Source organism: Physella acuta, unplaced genomic scaffold (assembly GCF_028476545.2).
Source record: "Physella acuta isolate Inbredline_101_S28 unplaced genomic scaffold, ASM2847654v3 ptg000199l, whole genome shotgun sequence".
NCBI classification, from domain to species: domain Eukaryota; kingdom Metazoa; phylum Mollusca; class Gastropoda; family Physidae; genus Physella; species Physella acuta.
Genome location: NW_026731718.1, coordinates 273,708 through 289,265, shown reverse-complemented (window position 1 = coordinate 289,265; position 15,558 = coordinate 273,708). Strand labels below are relative to the sequence as shown.

The 15,558-nt window shown below is 33.9% G+C and overlaps 2 protein-coding genes and 1 long non-coding RNA gene across 3 annotated transcripts; 1 reads left to right on the top strand and 2 right to left on the bottom strand.

Annotated features, from left to right (window-relative positions):
* The first annotated feature begins 582 nt into the window (after nucleotides 1–582).
* LOC131937044 (uncharacterized) lies at nucleotides 583–3,262 on the top strand. The gene is made up of 4 exons (XR_009386154.1): nucleotides 583–668; nucleotides 1,759–1,880; nucleotides 2,987–3,013; nucleotides 3,156–3,262. It is a non-coding gene; the product is annotated as an uncharacterized LOC131937044 (long non-coding RNA).
* Nucleotides 3,263–5,442: 2,180 nt separating this feature from the next.
* Nucleotides 5,443–9,906, bottom strand: LOC131937063 (uncharacterized). The gene is made up of 6 exons (XM_059294249.1): nucleotides 9,779–9,906; nucleotides 8,853–9,010; nucleotides 8,297–8,430; nucleotides 7,619–7,763; nucleotides 6,061–6,179; nucleotides 5,443–5,575 (listed from the first exon to the last, which is right to left on the bottom strand). The coding sequence occupies exons 1-6, from the start codon at nucleotides 9,858–9,860 to the stop codon at nucleotides 5,485–5,487; spliced, it is 729 nt and encodes a 242-aa protein (XP_059150232.1). The 5' UTR covers nucleotides 9,861–9,906; the 3' UTR covers nucleotides 5,443–5,484.
* A 1,494-nt stretch (nucleotides 9,907–11,400) lies between these two features.
* Nucleotides 11,401–15,316, bottom strand: LOC131937067 (uncharacterized). The gene is made up of 6 exons (XM_059294253.1): nucleotides 15,238–15,316; nucleotides 14,824–14,981; nucleotides 13,930–14,063; nucleotides 12,857–13,001; nucleotides 12,106–12,224; nucleotides 11,401–11,555 (listed from the first exon to the last, which is right to left on the bottom strand). The coding sequence occupies exons 1-6, from the start codon at nucleotides 15,308–15,310 to the stop codon at nucleotides 11,462–11,464; spliced, it is 723 nt and encodes a 240-aa protein (XP_059150236.1). The 5' UTR covers nucleotides 15,311–15,316; the 3' UTR covers nucleotides 11,401–11,461.
* Nucleotides 15,317–15,558: the final 242 nt, after the last annotated feature.

The following is a 15,558-nucleotide window of genomic DNA, read 5'->3' as shown; positions in this document are numbered from 1 at the left end:
AAGATAATCCAACCGCAGCTGCAGTATTCTTTTTACAAAACAACCATGAAATCAAAAATGAAAAAGATTATTTTTTTTACTGTAAAAAAATTCATTATGGTCGGCTGCGGGCCCCTAAACTTTTAAGCGATGGCTTTTTAAAAGTCTATAATTTGAGTACTGTTTGAGATAGATAAACGAAAGTATATGTTAACGGTCTAATGTTCTGAGTTCTTTAAATTTTTGAGAAAGTTACGTACACCGGATGTAGTGCCTTGACTATTTCCGATTTCTTAAACAAAAGCATATGTATTAATTTTTAACTTGATCCCTCTGTCTTCCTTATAAAGTGTTCCGCACTATTATACACACATTATTTGTGTTCATTTGGTGAGCAATTGTTTTTTCAACAAGATTCTATTGAATTTCAAAAAATTAAAGAGTTGCTAACCCCATTAGTGCATTAGTGTTGTCTAAAAAAATTCGAGAATGTTTAAGGTATATGACTATCGCTTTATTAAATAACGAATTTCTGTTTTGTTTTCTGTCATGCAAATATAACTCTATGTTCTATTTTGAAAAAAAATCACTCAACAAACAAAAGAATGCTTCTCTGGCATAACGCAGTGTCAACACCAATTAGAATTATATTTGCCTACACGAGACAACGATGTGTATGAAATGTGTAGGTAAGTATAATACATAATTTATTGATCCGTATAGAAAGGAGTGGACTGGCTGTGGCTAAGTGGCTCTTAAAATTCTCAAAGGGCCCTCCTAGCCCCAGCCTGAAATTTTCAGTGTGCCGTTTTTAACCATAAAAGCCTTAATTTTACGCCTTGGTATGAAATCAAATATGGAAACTGGAGAAAAACGAGAACCTAGATATTTTTTTCTAGGTGACACACGTAGATTTTTTCCTGAGATCCTTTGGGATTTTTCAAGGTCGACCGGCAGGCCAGTCCACCCCTACGTCTAGGTTATTGTAACCTTGATAAATCATGAGCAATATAATCATATCATGATCGAAAACTTACGTACTTAACGAGTTTTCTGCAAACCTATCTACCTACCTAGTCAGCTGCTAGCCTGCCACATACACACACGCACAAGCATATATATATATATATATATATATATATATATATATATATATATATATATATATATATATATATATATATATATATATTTATTTATTTATATATATATATATATATATATATATATATATATATATATATATATATATATATATATATATATATATATTTATTTATTTATTTATTTAATTATTTATTTATTTATTTATTTATTTATTTATTTATTTATTTATTTATATATATATATATATATATATATATATATATATATATATATATATATATAGGCCTATATATATATATTGTTACACTTGGCTTAGCAGTATTTTGGGCTCGTTTGGGCCTAATATAACAATAGTAAATAAAACACAATCCACAAAGAGAATATATAGCATTTACGTGTAATTTTTACCATCCACAAGAAAAAAAGTTGAAAAGAAAACTGACAAGTCATTACATTGTGTTGACATCACACAATATTCCTCCACACACTCTCGCGTTCACACACTTCTGCTCCGTTGACCACCACTTTCAAGGTGGATCACCCTTACACTCTCTCTCCCTCTCTCCGTGCCTACACATTTAATTTTTTTATACAACCACGTCACGCTATATACTTAAAATATGTTTGTATTATTATAATGATTTGAATATTTCATTTTAAATTTTCTTTCAGAGACTATCAAACTTACATCGAATGCTTTTTACAGCAAACAAGCTGTCATTATACTCTAGATATAATGAACAAGGAAATAGTTCGAGTTAACATGGAACTAAAGCGAACCAACTTTCCATGTTGTAAGTATATAGTTTGATCTGGTTTTATCAAGCACATTATTTAAATAAAGTAATACCTTTTAAAATTTATTTTAAAATCTCCTGTTCAACAATTACGCTTAGTTTTTTTTTTTAAATTCACGAAAAAGCTATGAAATAAAAGGTAATCTTTAGAACAGCCTACTTTATTAATAATACTGTAAGTTTGAATTTTTCAAATACATTTCCAATTCTCTAAATGAACTAATAACCTAATTTTGAAATATGACAAATATACCTAACAAAACTATCAAAATATTGCAATTGTTTTAAAACCTTCGTGTATTACACTACACATCATCGGAGATATTGTGTATATTTTTTCCATTAGATGTCAACGGTAGAATGATTATTCTGTATTTGATACAATGTGACAAATAGAATTGCAAAGGAAAGTCTGAGTAAAAAAAATATAACAGAAATATAATACTCTAATTTTAATTTTACGTGAACTGAGTCACTGAAATAATACAGTATGAAAGTAAATAATAAACAGTAACACGTATATATTTAGATCAGGAGGGTCTTTTTTTTACAAGGTGTCAATTCAATGCACGCAATTTACAGCCTTTAAAATGATAATAATGTATAGGTGCGATTACTACTTTACTTTGCAAGCGTTTACGGCCTAAACTAAAAAACATAATTACGCTTAACAGTAGCCCGCGTTTGAGTTTACATACTTGATAACAATCATCGTGGAATGTAATTACTTATAAATTGGTACAGTAAATACAATAACTATGTAAACTACTCCAAGGGTTCAAGGTCGCGAGCGAACCAAAAGAGTGAGGGTAAGCGTGGAGCAAACAAAGATCGAGTTTTATGTTTTGTTTTCGCTTTATATGAACCTGATACAAAGGAAGCTGACTATTGATCAATGTGCAACAGAAAAAAGCAAGTTGAAGATAAAAATATGTCGTCGCAATCAAAATATCGGAAAAATTGACAAGATATATTTTTGGTCTATGGGTTAATTTATCATAAATTCTTAAGTCTTAAGACATTTTGTCAGAAGATAATTTTTGGTAATATTTTCTTATTTTCAATATACCTTTCTTACTCTGTTTTTTTTGGACTAATTTCAGCCGTTTCAACGACCGGTGTCACATTTAGTAAGTATTACATTTTGAATGAATTTGAGAACTGTTTATATATATATATATATATATATATATATATATATATATATATATATATATATATATATATATATATATATATATATATATATATATATAATATATTACTTTTCAGGAGGTGGATCACAATTTATCATAGTACTGCAGAATTTGCTGACAAAAATTGAATCAATTATTATTTATATACTTCGCCTTTGTTACATTATATGATTGCATATTTGTATATATATATATATATATATATATATATATATATATATATATATATATATATATATATATATATATATATAGCCGGGTATATCTAGCCCGATTGCGCAAGATTGGTATTTTCAGTTTTGACAAACAATGCGACCATCTGTCTAACAAAACAAACTTAGTCTACTGCTTTATTTTCCAATGAGGATCCATGTTTCGTGAACAAATATTTTACAGCAACAAGTTTTTTGTGCTAACGTCTCAAAGTATGGTGCATTTTTTTAAATTTCAAAATAGAAAGGGGGAGGGGGTAGTAATGCCCCAATACACAGTCTTCTAACGTATTCCATATATATTTAAAATAAGCGACAAATTTCAAATTTGTTCCTTATGAAGGTCATCCTATTTTAAATATGTTTAATTTTAGCTCTTTGCCATATTTTTGTTTATTTATGATGGACTGTTAACTTTATAATGTAATGCTTTTGTTTTAAGAATCAGTGATTACAAATATTACTGTGTAACTGGTCCTTGTGCTCGCATGTAATAGTAGATATTACGTATAAACTTTAATAAAAACGATACATCTTGCTTGCTGTATTATATATAATTTTTTGTTCTATATTTTTTTAATAATCGCTACTGTGAGATTTAAATCTTGTTCATGTTAAATTATAAGAGTCAAATTATAAAATTAGTTATATATTTTGTTTAACAAATAAAATAAGTGTTTTTTTTTCGTTCAACTTTTTGTTTCTTTGCACAAGTATGAAACATTATATAGTCAAATTTAGATTACAGTTTAAAAAAACAACAGAAAAACAATAATGTAGGCATTAGCCCACATTTTTAATAATTTGTTAATATCCATATTTATCTACTGGTACACTTTTATTAATATTTTTTTAATTATATTTACTAGCATTATAAAAATAATATTCAAATACAAATGACTAAATATATAGCAACATTGAACTTACATGATTTTTTCTTAAATTATCAATTTAAAAAATCATAATCAACTTGACTCGAAGGAAGCAATCCATGTTCTTACAACATGCCATTGTTAAAACACGGTTAAGTCCCTTTTAAAATTATTGAATGTTCATCAAAAATCTCGGTTTTATGTGTCTACGTTTGCATTTAACTGTTAAATTTGAGTATGTTTGTCTTAGATGTGATTTAAATTTAGTTGCTTTTTCAAAGCACAATAACCATTTGTATTTTGCACTGTTAGCTCACACTAACTTACTAAGACTATTCATTTACTTAAATCATAATCGATTCAACTAGATTACAACTAAAGTCATTTTTTTAAACATTATTTTGAGTCATTGCTAGGGTAAAATGATTGTGCTTTTATAATAGGGAACTGATTTAGTTGTTCATTTTTTTTTTCAAGGACCCTGTTTATGGTTTTAGGTGCTTTCGCTGCATTGGCTTTAACCATAGGTAGTTTGTTTACAATTAAATTTTATATTCATAATTATACACTATTATTTAGTTCAAATGTAACATGCAATAAACACAATTGTATGTAACCAATTATCTTTGAGTAGGCATTAATAGAAATTAACAGATACTATAAAAAAGTCAGTAGCAGTTAAAAAATAAAGTGGCAGTTCTACAATCAAATAATGTTGAACCATTTAAATATACATAGCTCATATTATATCACATATCATATATCTTATATTTAATTAATGTTGTACATTTCTTTAAACGAACTATACATTATAGTTATTAGTTTCATAAAAATAAACAGTCGAGAAAAACAAACTAAAGCCAATAGAGTAATTAAGTGGCTTTTTTTTTAGTTTATTGGTTGTAAAAGTGATGGGCGACTCAAATTGGAAGGGAGTCAACCATGATCTTACAACATGTCATAGTTAAAACAGGTTTATGCCCCTTTTAAAATCATTTTTGTCATGTCTTACGCCTGCGGGTAAGCGGCTTTCTGTCTTTTGTGTCAATCAAACATGTGGCTGTTCGAGTATTATTCATATTTGTGCAAGTGTCCATTCAGACAAAGGCCTTCTCGCAAGCGTCTTTCGTGAAAACATCCGGCATGCGTATATATGTGTGTGTGTGTGTGCGTGTGTGTGCGTGTGCGAGTGCGTGTGCGTGTGTGTGTGTATATATATATGTTCAATGAGCAGTATCGTCCATTCGCACTAGAAGAAACACAAAACAAATTATAATAATTTCATTTTAATCAAATACGTCACCCTCGCTAACGGTAAGCTTTAGGCAGACGGCCACTTTAGTTCTCTCTCGACGGGTTTTGGTCCACATGTAGATTTGTAAACTTGACCTCTGGTCATGTACGGCAGTAGCCTGTTAAGGACAGAGTAAAGATGTTAATGTGACCATCAGATTTGCAGGAGTTATATCAGTGGCTTAAAAGGAAAGTAAAGTATGGATTCCTCTTTAGACCTAGCGATTCATTGGGCAGATGAAATAGAGTTCATATGTTTCTTGACCTCGGCATGTTACTTTCCCTAACATAATTTAGGTATCCCTCAGAGCTGGGTGGACTCAGGGACGTTATACTGACGTTGACAGGGATTCGAACTCGAGACTTAAGGGCTAGCAGCCTAGCCCTCTACCGTTTAGGCCACACCACCCCACAGCAGCTTAAAAGGTTATGTATTTTCTGAAGTTGTAACACACGTAGACTATTATTAATATTGATAGATAAATCACCTTTTGACAGGCATATGTATAGAAAAAATGTGTAAAATTTTAAAATTAATTAACATATCATAAACGTCCTAAATATTTAAAGTAATGCACGGATATGATTTTAATGAATATCTTACGGGCGGTTAGCCTTGTTGAGAATAAAAGGAACAGGAGTAGCTCCCTCTTTAGCGCCCGGGTGTGAGACGAGAGTTGTGACGTAGTGACAGGTCCAAATGTTGCTGTACTTTGGGTTGTGCTGTGGAGGTAGCATGCAATTTTTTATAAGATGTGTAGTCGGCTTATCTAAGCCTAACGTACTAAACGTTACACTATTGTCAACTATTTCTTAAATTTACATTTATTTTATAAGAACACTAACTATTATGTTATACAGTATTTAAACGATTACAATTTAAACTGTGTTTGTTTCCTAATTATTGACTGCAAAACGTATAAACTTTTAGTAATATTAACTGTATCGGTTATTCTTTCTTTTAAAAAAATTGACATCTCTAGTCTCGCTCTCTTCACGCTTTCGTCACTTTCGTATTACTCTCATCTCACAGTTATTTTCTTCTCACTCTCCCTCTGATGTCACTCTGCTGTCACTCTCATGTCACTCTGGCGTCACGCTGATGTCACTCTGATTTCACTCTGATGTCACTCTGATGTTACTCTGGTGTCACTCTGATGTCACTCTGATGTCACTCTGATGTCATGCTGATGTCACTTTGCTGTCACTCTGTTGTCACTCTGATGCCACTCTGATGTCACTCTGATGTCACTCTGCTGTCACTCTGATGTCACTCTGATGTCACGCTGATGTCACTCTGATGTCACACGGATGTCATGTCACTCTGCTGTCACTCTGTTGTCACTCTGATGTCACTCTGATGTCATTCTGCTTTCACTTTGCTGTCGCTCTGATGTTACTCTGATGTCACTCTGATGTCATTCTGATGTCAATATGATGTCACGTCACTCAGCTGTCACTCTGTTGTCACTCTGATGTCACTCTGATGTCACTCTGATGTCACTCTGATGTCACTTTGCTGTCACTCTGATGTCACGCTGATGTCACTCTGTTGTCACTCTGATGTCACTCTGGTGTGACTCTACTGTCACTCTGTTGTCAATCTGATGACACGCTGATGTCACTCTGCTTTCACTTTGCTGTCGCTCTGATGTTACTCTGATGTCACACTGATGTCATGTCACTCTGCTGTCACTCTGTTGTCACTCTGATGTTACTCTGATGTCACACTGATGTTACTCCGCTGTCACGTTGATGTCACTTGTGTCACTCTCCTCTCTCTCTTACCTCACACTCGTCTCCCTCCCTCATGTTCCCTCCCCCTCACACTCTCGCTCTACTCACCAACTCTATACTACTGTAGCAGTCAGGCCAGGAGCCATGAAACACATTCTCTTGATGTCATGTCACTCTGCTGTCACTCTGATGTCACTCTGATGTCACTCGAATGTCACTTATGTCACTGGTGTCACTCTCCTCTCCCCTTTACCTCACTCTCGCTCTACTCACCAACTCTATACTACTGTAGCAATCAGGCCACGAACCATGAAACACATTCTATTGATGTCATGTCACTCTGATGTCACTCTGATGTCACTTATGTCACTGATGTCACTGGTGTCACTCTCCTCTCCCCTTTACCTCACTCTCACTCTACTCACCAACTCTATGCTACTGTAGCAGTCAGGCCAGGAACCATGAAACACATTCTCCTCCACTTCTATATAGACGGCCACACAGTTCTCGTGGCTCTCCAGTTCTTCACGTTTTATGTTGTACACAGCATTGGTGTCCAGGGTACCGTTTCTGCGGAGAAATACGTCACATATTTATTTTATATTTAATTATTTGGGAGGGGGGAGAGATCCGGACAAAAGGCCAATATGAACAAAAGCCGACACGGATAAAAGACAGACACCGGACAAAATGCCGATATGAACAAAAGGCCGACACGGACAAAATGCTGATATGAACAAAAGTCCGACAGGAAATATGGCCGACATCTAAAAGGCCGACATCCAAAATAGCGACAAGACAAAAAACCGCCCCCTACCCCCGTGGTCGGGACGATCAAACCAATGTCTGCTAAACCGAAAAGCCTCGAGGTCGATTAGGCTTCTTGAAGTTTTTCTTGGATGGACAAAGGCTATGTAAATAAATTCAGAGAGAAAAGCAAAATGGAATCAACAAGCTATAATTGGTTGACAGGTAATACTTAAGAGCATTCGACGATAGCCCGTCCAACATAACAATTAAGAACGAAGAAAAAGACGAAGATTATAGAACTGTGTTTTAAACTCTACATTTGTTTAGGATATATTTTGTAAAAGTAAAATAACCTTTGGAATTTGACATCAACCGTGACGTTGTAGGGTGTCACAATGATCAGCCCATCGTTATCCTCGGTCACTGTCACAATGTGACGACGGTATGTCACTTTGTTGACAAGTTCTTCCAAATAGAATGTTGGGATCTATAGAAACACAACAACATATCACTATTTTAAACAGAATTTCAATCTCAAAGTTACCGAGTTGAATATTTTAAACAGAATATTAACCCGAAATCTACCTGGTTGAATATCTTAAACACAATCTTAACCCCAAACGTACCGGATTTAATATCTTAAACAGAATCTTAACGCATTACGTACCGGGTTGAATATTTTAAATAGAATCTTAAAACCAAACGTACCGGGATTGAAAGTCTTAAACATAATATTAACCCAATCCTAGCGTGTTGAATATTTTAAACATTCTCTTAACCTCTTACGTACCGGGTTGAATATCTTAAACATAATCTTAACCCCTAAGGTACCGGTTTGAATATCTTAAACATAATTTTAACCCAATCCTACCGTGTTGAATATCTTAAACATCTTAACCCCTTACGTACCGGGTTGAATATCTTGACATCAACTGGGATGAAATAGCCCTCAATCAAAGAGTGGGGGTGGAGGAAGTTTTTCTCTCTCTCCTCAGTCAGCTGTTTCTCACCTGACACGTATCCAGTGACTGATTGGATGAACCTGATCAGTTTGGCTGAAGGTAAGCCTACAATGTAAGTTCAACACTGGTTACATACACATTTAACATATTAAAACATGGGATATGTACGTGTTGATTGTGTTGAATTTTTTTATTGAGTCCGTGTTGTTGCATTGAGTAAAAACATCGCATTCTATATTTAACGTTCACAACTTACGTAAAATTAGACAATACATTTTGCTCACACAATGTAATTAATGTGTATAGCTTGATTTTGAAAAAAAAAATGTACGCTCTTCACTTTGATGATTTAACCACATAAGAAAAATTATCAAGCGGTTTGTATTCAAAAAAAACAAATCTATAAAACAAAACAAAAAGTCACAAATTATGAATTGTGTGATAAATAGTTTACTTTTTAAAGTGCATGGGTAGATTTATTTCTTTTTGTAAATAAAACGAAAACTTTTAGCGCTAAATGCGTTCTTCATTATAGCCTACCCAAAAATAACTAAAGTACTCCGCTCTGGAGGCAAGTTAGCTTTGTTAACTTATAGGATGTAAACATAAACAAAAAAGTTAGCTTTGTTAACTTATAGGATGTAAACATAAACAAAAAGTTAGCTTTGTTAACTTATAGGATGTAAACATAAACAAAAAGTTAGCTTTGTTAACTTATAGGATGTAAACATAAACAAAAAGATAGCTTTGTTAACTTATAGGATGTAAACATAAACAAAAAGTTAGCTTTGTTAACTTATAGGATGTAAACATAAACAAAATGTTAGCTTTGTTAACTTATAGGATGTAAACATAAACAAAAAAATCACTGACCAGTGCTTGTCTGACCCGCTTGTCCACTACACAAGCCTGTACCTAGTGCCAAACAAAGCAGCAAGAGTGTGGTAGACGCCATCTCTAGGCAAATGCTGACAACCAACGTGTCTCTTTCTTATTTATTTACTTGCAGTGAGTAGATCAATTAACCGCTTTTTTAAATATAAGAATCGCACTTTACAAAAGTGTTTACTCATCAGTTTAGTTAGGTAATTAGCCTGTCGTAAATAACTTAATACAAGGCCATGTAGCTATGCACTTTAAGTCATTGAAGAAACTTTTTTTTTAATTTTACAGAATCGGCAACTCTTAGCTAAAAAGTTAGCTGCTTTAATAAGTTTCAACCTGGTTGATGTTGACACCCTTATATATATATATATATATATATATATATATATATATATATATATATATATATATATATATGCGTGTGTGTGTGTGTGTATTTAGAAATAAGGTATTCGTACCAACCCGTAACAAAAACTTATCTGGAGGTGCTATATTATGTTTCTCTGCAACACATCTATTCATCACTTACCGCTCCCCCTACTCCTTTACTCTTCTACCACCCTACTCCACCAACACAGCCACATATAAATGAATAATTTTTAACAGATAGCTTAGAAAATCCTTGAACAACTTTATAATACCCATGGAAAATCAATATTCGATTAGTAAAATGTTGCACTTTAAAGCTTTTGTGATAGATCTACGTCATGAAATTAAACATGATTGATCTTTAGTTTGTCATTAAATGATGCATTATTAACAGGTTATTTCCAGACCTAGAACATGTTATATTTATAAGTGTTAATTTTATGCAAGAGATATTATTATGTAGTTGATAAGAGATCTCAAATATTGATAAATGCTTTAGGTATACTGTCTTTTAGGAACTTAAAAATATTGACAAATGTCTATTTGTTCATACCCAACTTCTTTACTTGTCTTGGGTCTATTATTAATTTATCAAAGAATAAACAATACTAGTGTTTATAAAAATGTTAATACCATAAACAATGCGAATATTATTCTAAAAGTAATGTTTTAATTTAGGCACAATTAATTATTTACATTTAATTAACATCTTGAAACGTATCTACCATTGTAGTGGTAAAATCATGTAAAGATACATTCAATCCGTCTTTCATAACCAAATGTTTAATTAAAGTACACAAAAAACGAATCAGTGTGGATATATCATTTATAATAAGTTAATCTAAAATTGTTATAGCTATGTGAGGTTAAGCAACGTCTGTCTTAACTAATTAGTTAAACAGATGTTGCAATCAATTAATCAATTACAACTCAGAAGGTAAACATTACCATGGATTAAAGCATCCGAAATAAAAATACACTGTTTTTTCTTTGTTTTTACAAATTTTAGCATAGCGTATTCAATCATACGAAATCAATCATCCAGCTATGTTATGTTTGTGCTCTTTAAAATCACTCAACGTTTTACTAAAATAAATTTTATTTTCCCTTTTTTAATCCAATCCAACTTATATCTGTCATCGACATAGATATGAACCGTTTAAGTTTATTTGTTTTACTTGACTATCAACTTACAGTCAAATTATTTCACTTGCAAACACAAAGAAAACACACTGAGATCAAAGTTTTGATATAATTTAATACAATTTAATAGCCAGCTTCTGAAGCCTTGGTGCATAAAGCTTATGTAGAGGGCCATTCTATTTTCCGCCCAGGGGGTGTTGGACCACAGGACGATTCCAAGTTTGGTCTACCGTACATCATGTAGGGAAGTAACCTAAAGACGGACACATTATGAATCAAAGTCTAAACATTGGATTAAATTATTAAAAACATATACTGATTGTTTTATTTTGTTTTGACCATATAAATAAAGTATTTGACTTCATTTAAATTAAATTTTCTTTCTGAATCTTTCTGTGATAAAGAAATAAATCTTGCCGCTAACTCTATCCATTACTATAACACAATTTTTATTTTTATTTTTAAAGCAAAAGTTTGAAATTTATTAATATAATCTCGACCGTTGTGAGTCAAACTCCTGAGGATCCGTTGTCGAAACATTCTAAAATAAATAATAATAACATTAGACGATGTAGATCCGATACACTTCAAACCCTCTTCTTAATTTAGGATCCGTAGTCAAAATTGTATATTCATCTTTCAGAGTTAAAATATACTTTTGAATATTTAACTAGGGTTTTTTCAATGCCATTTCCATTTACAGAGCTTTCTAATTGCAGTCCTCGGCGATAAGATATAGTTTTCCAGTTGACAAGAATATGCATAACATAATTTTATAATTGTAAATACTGTAAACTGCCTACTCTCGGTGCGCCTTATTGGCAACAAAAGGAACCGGGTTGGCGCCTTCTTTGGCCCCAGGGTGTGACACGAGGGATGACGTGTAGTGGCAGGTCAAGAGGTTGCTGTACTTTGGGTTGTCCTGCGGAGGCAAGAGGTTGTGACAAGATTATAACACACGGCTCTGTAGCTTTTTGATACTTGTGTGTTTACTAGACGATTTGACGGATTTATTATTGTAATCAGCTTATACTAAACCGTTATTATATGATCGCTATCAGCTAATACTAAATAACCGTTATTGTTATTTTATGATTGTTATCAGCTAATACTAAATAACCGTTATTTTATGATGTAATCAACTAATACTAAACCGCACAGGGTGACACCATTTAGGGGGGTGACACCAAGGCAAAAAATAGCAAAATATATAGAGAAAACCTTGAGGGGGGTGCAAATCGAAAACTTGAAAGTTTGTTCCCGGGAAGGGTCGCTACGCCTCTGGGGGGTGTCACCATTTCAGTGCCGCACCGGGTGACACCCGACCTCGCTACGCCACTGTAATCGTTAAATACTAAACCTTTATTGTTTGATTGTAATCAACTAATACTAAACCTTTATTATTTGATTGTAATCAACTAATACTAAACCGTAAATGTATTATTGTAATTATTTAATACGCAATAACCGTTATTTTATGACTGAAATCAGCTAATACTAAATAACCGTTATTTTAACACTGTAATTAACTTATACAAAACAATCCATTGTTACCAGATCGAGGCTGATTTCACAGTCCGGCCATGACCCAAAGAACACAGCGTGCTCCATCTCAGCATAGACGGCCACACAATTCGGGTGGGTGGACACATCTTTACGTCTCAGTCTGTACACACCGTCATGATCCAGGCTGCCATTTCTGTTTAAGATTGCACATCAGGATAGATGGTAGAAACAGGCTATAGCTTAGTTAGATAAACAGACCAATGGAAATACAGATGCTGACCGGTCACTTGGGATAATCAGCTGCAGAGTTTCTTCCAGGCATCTCTGCAGAGCCCCCCCCCCCCCGAAAAAAGTCTAGCGCCCCCCCACCCGAAAATTTCAAGTGCCCCCCCCTCCCGCCGGAGAAAAAAGTCTGGAAGAAACACTGATCAGCTGACCACTGAAGCGTGGGTCTGCAGTTTGGCCAAGCAGCTGTTAGGAAGCAATAGAAAACGGTCAGAGATAGGTAGAGCGAGGTAGAGAGTTAGGGATACACAGTGTGTTACAGATGGTCATGGTAGTGTGCCGTTAGATAGGAGTTGTAGTTAGAGGTAGCAGATAGTATATAGTTTAGACTAGTTAGGTAGAAGTAGGAAGATTATTTGTGTAAATAAAGAATTATAGAAAATCTTGGGTTGGACTTGTGGTGTTTTGGATCTTCTCTTCATCATAATTCACCCCACCCTCACATTTGGTGGCAGTGGCGTAGCGAGGTCGGGTGTCAACCGGTGCGGCACTTAATGGTGTCACCCCCAGAGGCGTAGCGACCCTTCCCGGGGACAAACTTTCAAATTTTCGATATGCACCCCTCTCAAACTGTCGATTTGCACCCCCCCCGTCAAGTTTTTCTCTATATATTTTGCTATTTTTTGCCTTGGTGTCACCCCCCTAAATGGTGTTACCCGGTGCGGTCCGCACCCCCCGCCTCCCCCTCGCTACGCCTCTGTTTGGTGGTGCTGTATTTCCCCATCCTCACACACATGACATTATTGTTTTCAAAACTCGACCTAGCGCGGGGGAAGGTAGTGTAACTATTCACGGTATGATGGCGTGGGTGTAATCTTAACGTCGGTGTTGGGTACCTGTGAAAGCTGACATCAACGGTGACGTTGTAGGGTGTCACGTGGATCAGGCCGTCGTCATCTTCTGTCACTGTCACAATGTGTCGTTTGGTTGTCACTTTGTTGACAAACTGCTGCATGTAGAAGGTTGGGATCTGATGATAAATAACATCATGTGACGGTAATTAAATTTTGCGGGGGAGTTCTTGAGGTCAGACTTTAAAAAAAAAAAATATATCGTATTCAACAAAAATGTATTTCAAAGCCTGTTTCAAAGTAAATTAATTTTCAAATGTATTTTGCAATAGATATAAATGTATCTTAGAGTTTCAGAGTTAGTACTACTAAATATAGACACGTTTAAAAGAAAAAAGTAAAAACTATATTAAAATGCAACCACGTGATAAATTAAATTGTACAAAGCGTAGCAGTCTGTCAATACTAACAATATACTGATACCATATACATAAGGATAATGCAACAAAAGTTATCAATACAAATTGTTATAGTTATAATATTTTAAAAATCCGGTGTAAATATCTGTTTCACTCTTAATTTTTTTTTGCTCTTTTAAAGAAACAAGTCCAAGTATATAACAGGCTTTAACTTCAACATATTTCAACATTAATTAGAAAGTATAACAACTTACCGCGTGAAATATTTAAACATCTATAGCAGTCATTCCTAACCTTTTAGGAGGTACCGAGTTTGAACCCCACCAGTTTCAAATGACCGATCACTGAACCCTTCTAAATGATTGTATCGTCAACACTGACAAATACGATCGTGAATCTTATCAGTCGGGTGTGTGTCTAGACCTTCATCGAACACTTAAGACTGACAAACCGAACCCGTGAGGTTCGATCAAAACGAGGTAAAAAAAAACGCTGATCTATTGAGTGTAGAAAAACTTACTGGATGAAATATTTGAACATCTATTGGAATGTAGTACACTTCAACTAGAGAATGTTGGTGGAGACTGTTTTTCTCTTTCTCCTCTGACAGCTGCCTTTCTCCGGAGAAGAACCCGCTAAGAGAATGTAGGAACCGAATAACTTTCTCCGAGGGTATAGCTGTAACGAAACACGTACAAGTTCTCGACAACAACAACGCTTCTAAACAATCCTATCTTTAATATAATCAAAACACCTCAATTTTTGCTACAAATTAATGTGATACACCTAATGCAACTGAGCTTTAGAAAATGCCTTTTTAAAAACTATTTATTGGCAGCGGTTTAGTTAACAAATAAAATAAAGCATTTTTCTTTTTAAATTTGTATTTTATCTACAATGTGAATAAATACGCAAAGTATATGAGAAAAATGACCTGAAATATCTTGTCCATTGTCCAATCCTACGCCCACAGCCAAACAAATCAACAACAGTGTAGTACTCGCCATGTTTAAAAAGTCTAATCTAGTTTTACACCACAAGTATCGATACATCGATCTACTGTTTTTACGCTATGTAGCTCACTAACAAGTGTTTAATTAAGAAAGTAATTAAAAACTAAATCATTGGCAAGCCAGTCATTGACTCGCCTAAACTAGAGAAAAGAGAAGAATTGTAATAGTTTATTTGTGCTTTCAATAAATGCATTTTAGACAGTCATTATTTTTACCAACCAAGAAGAAAATACAAGGAAGCA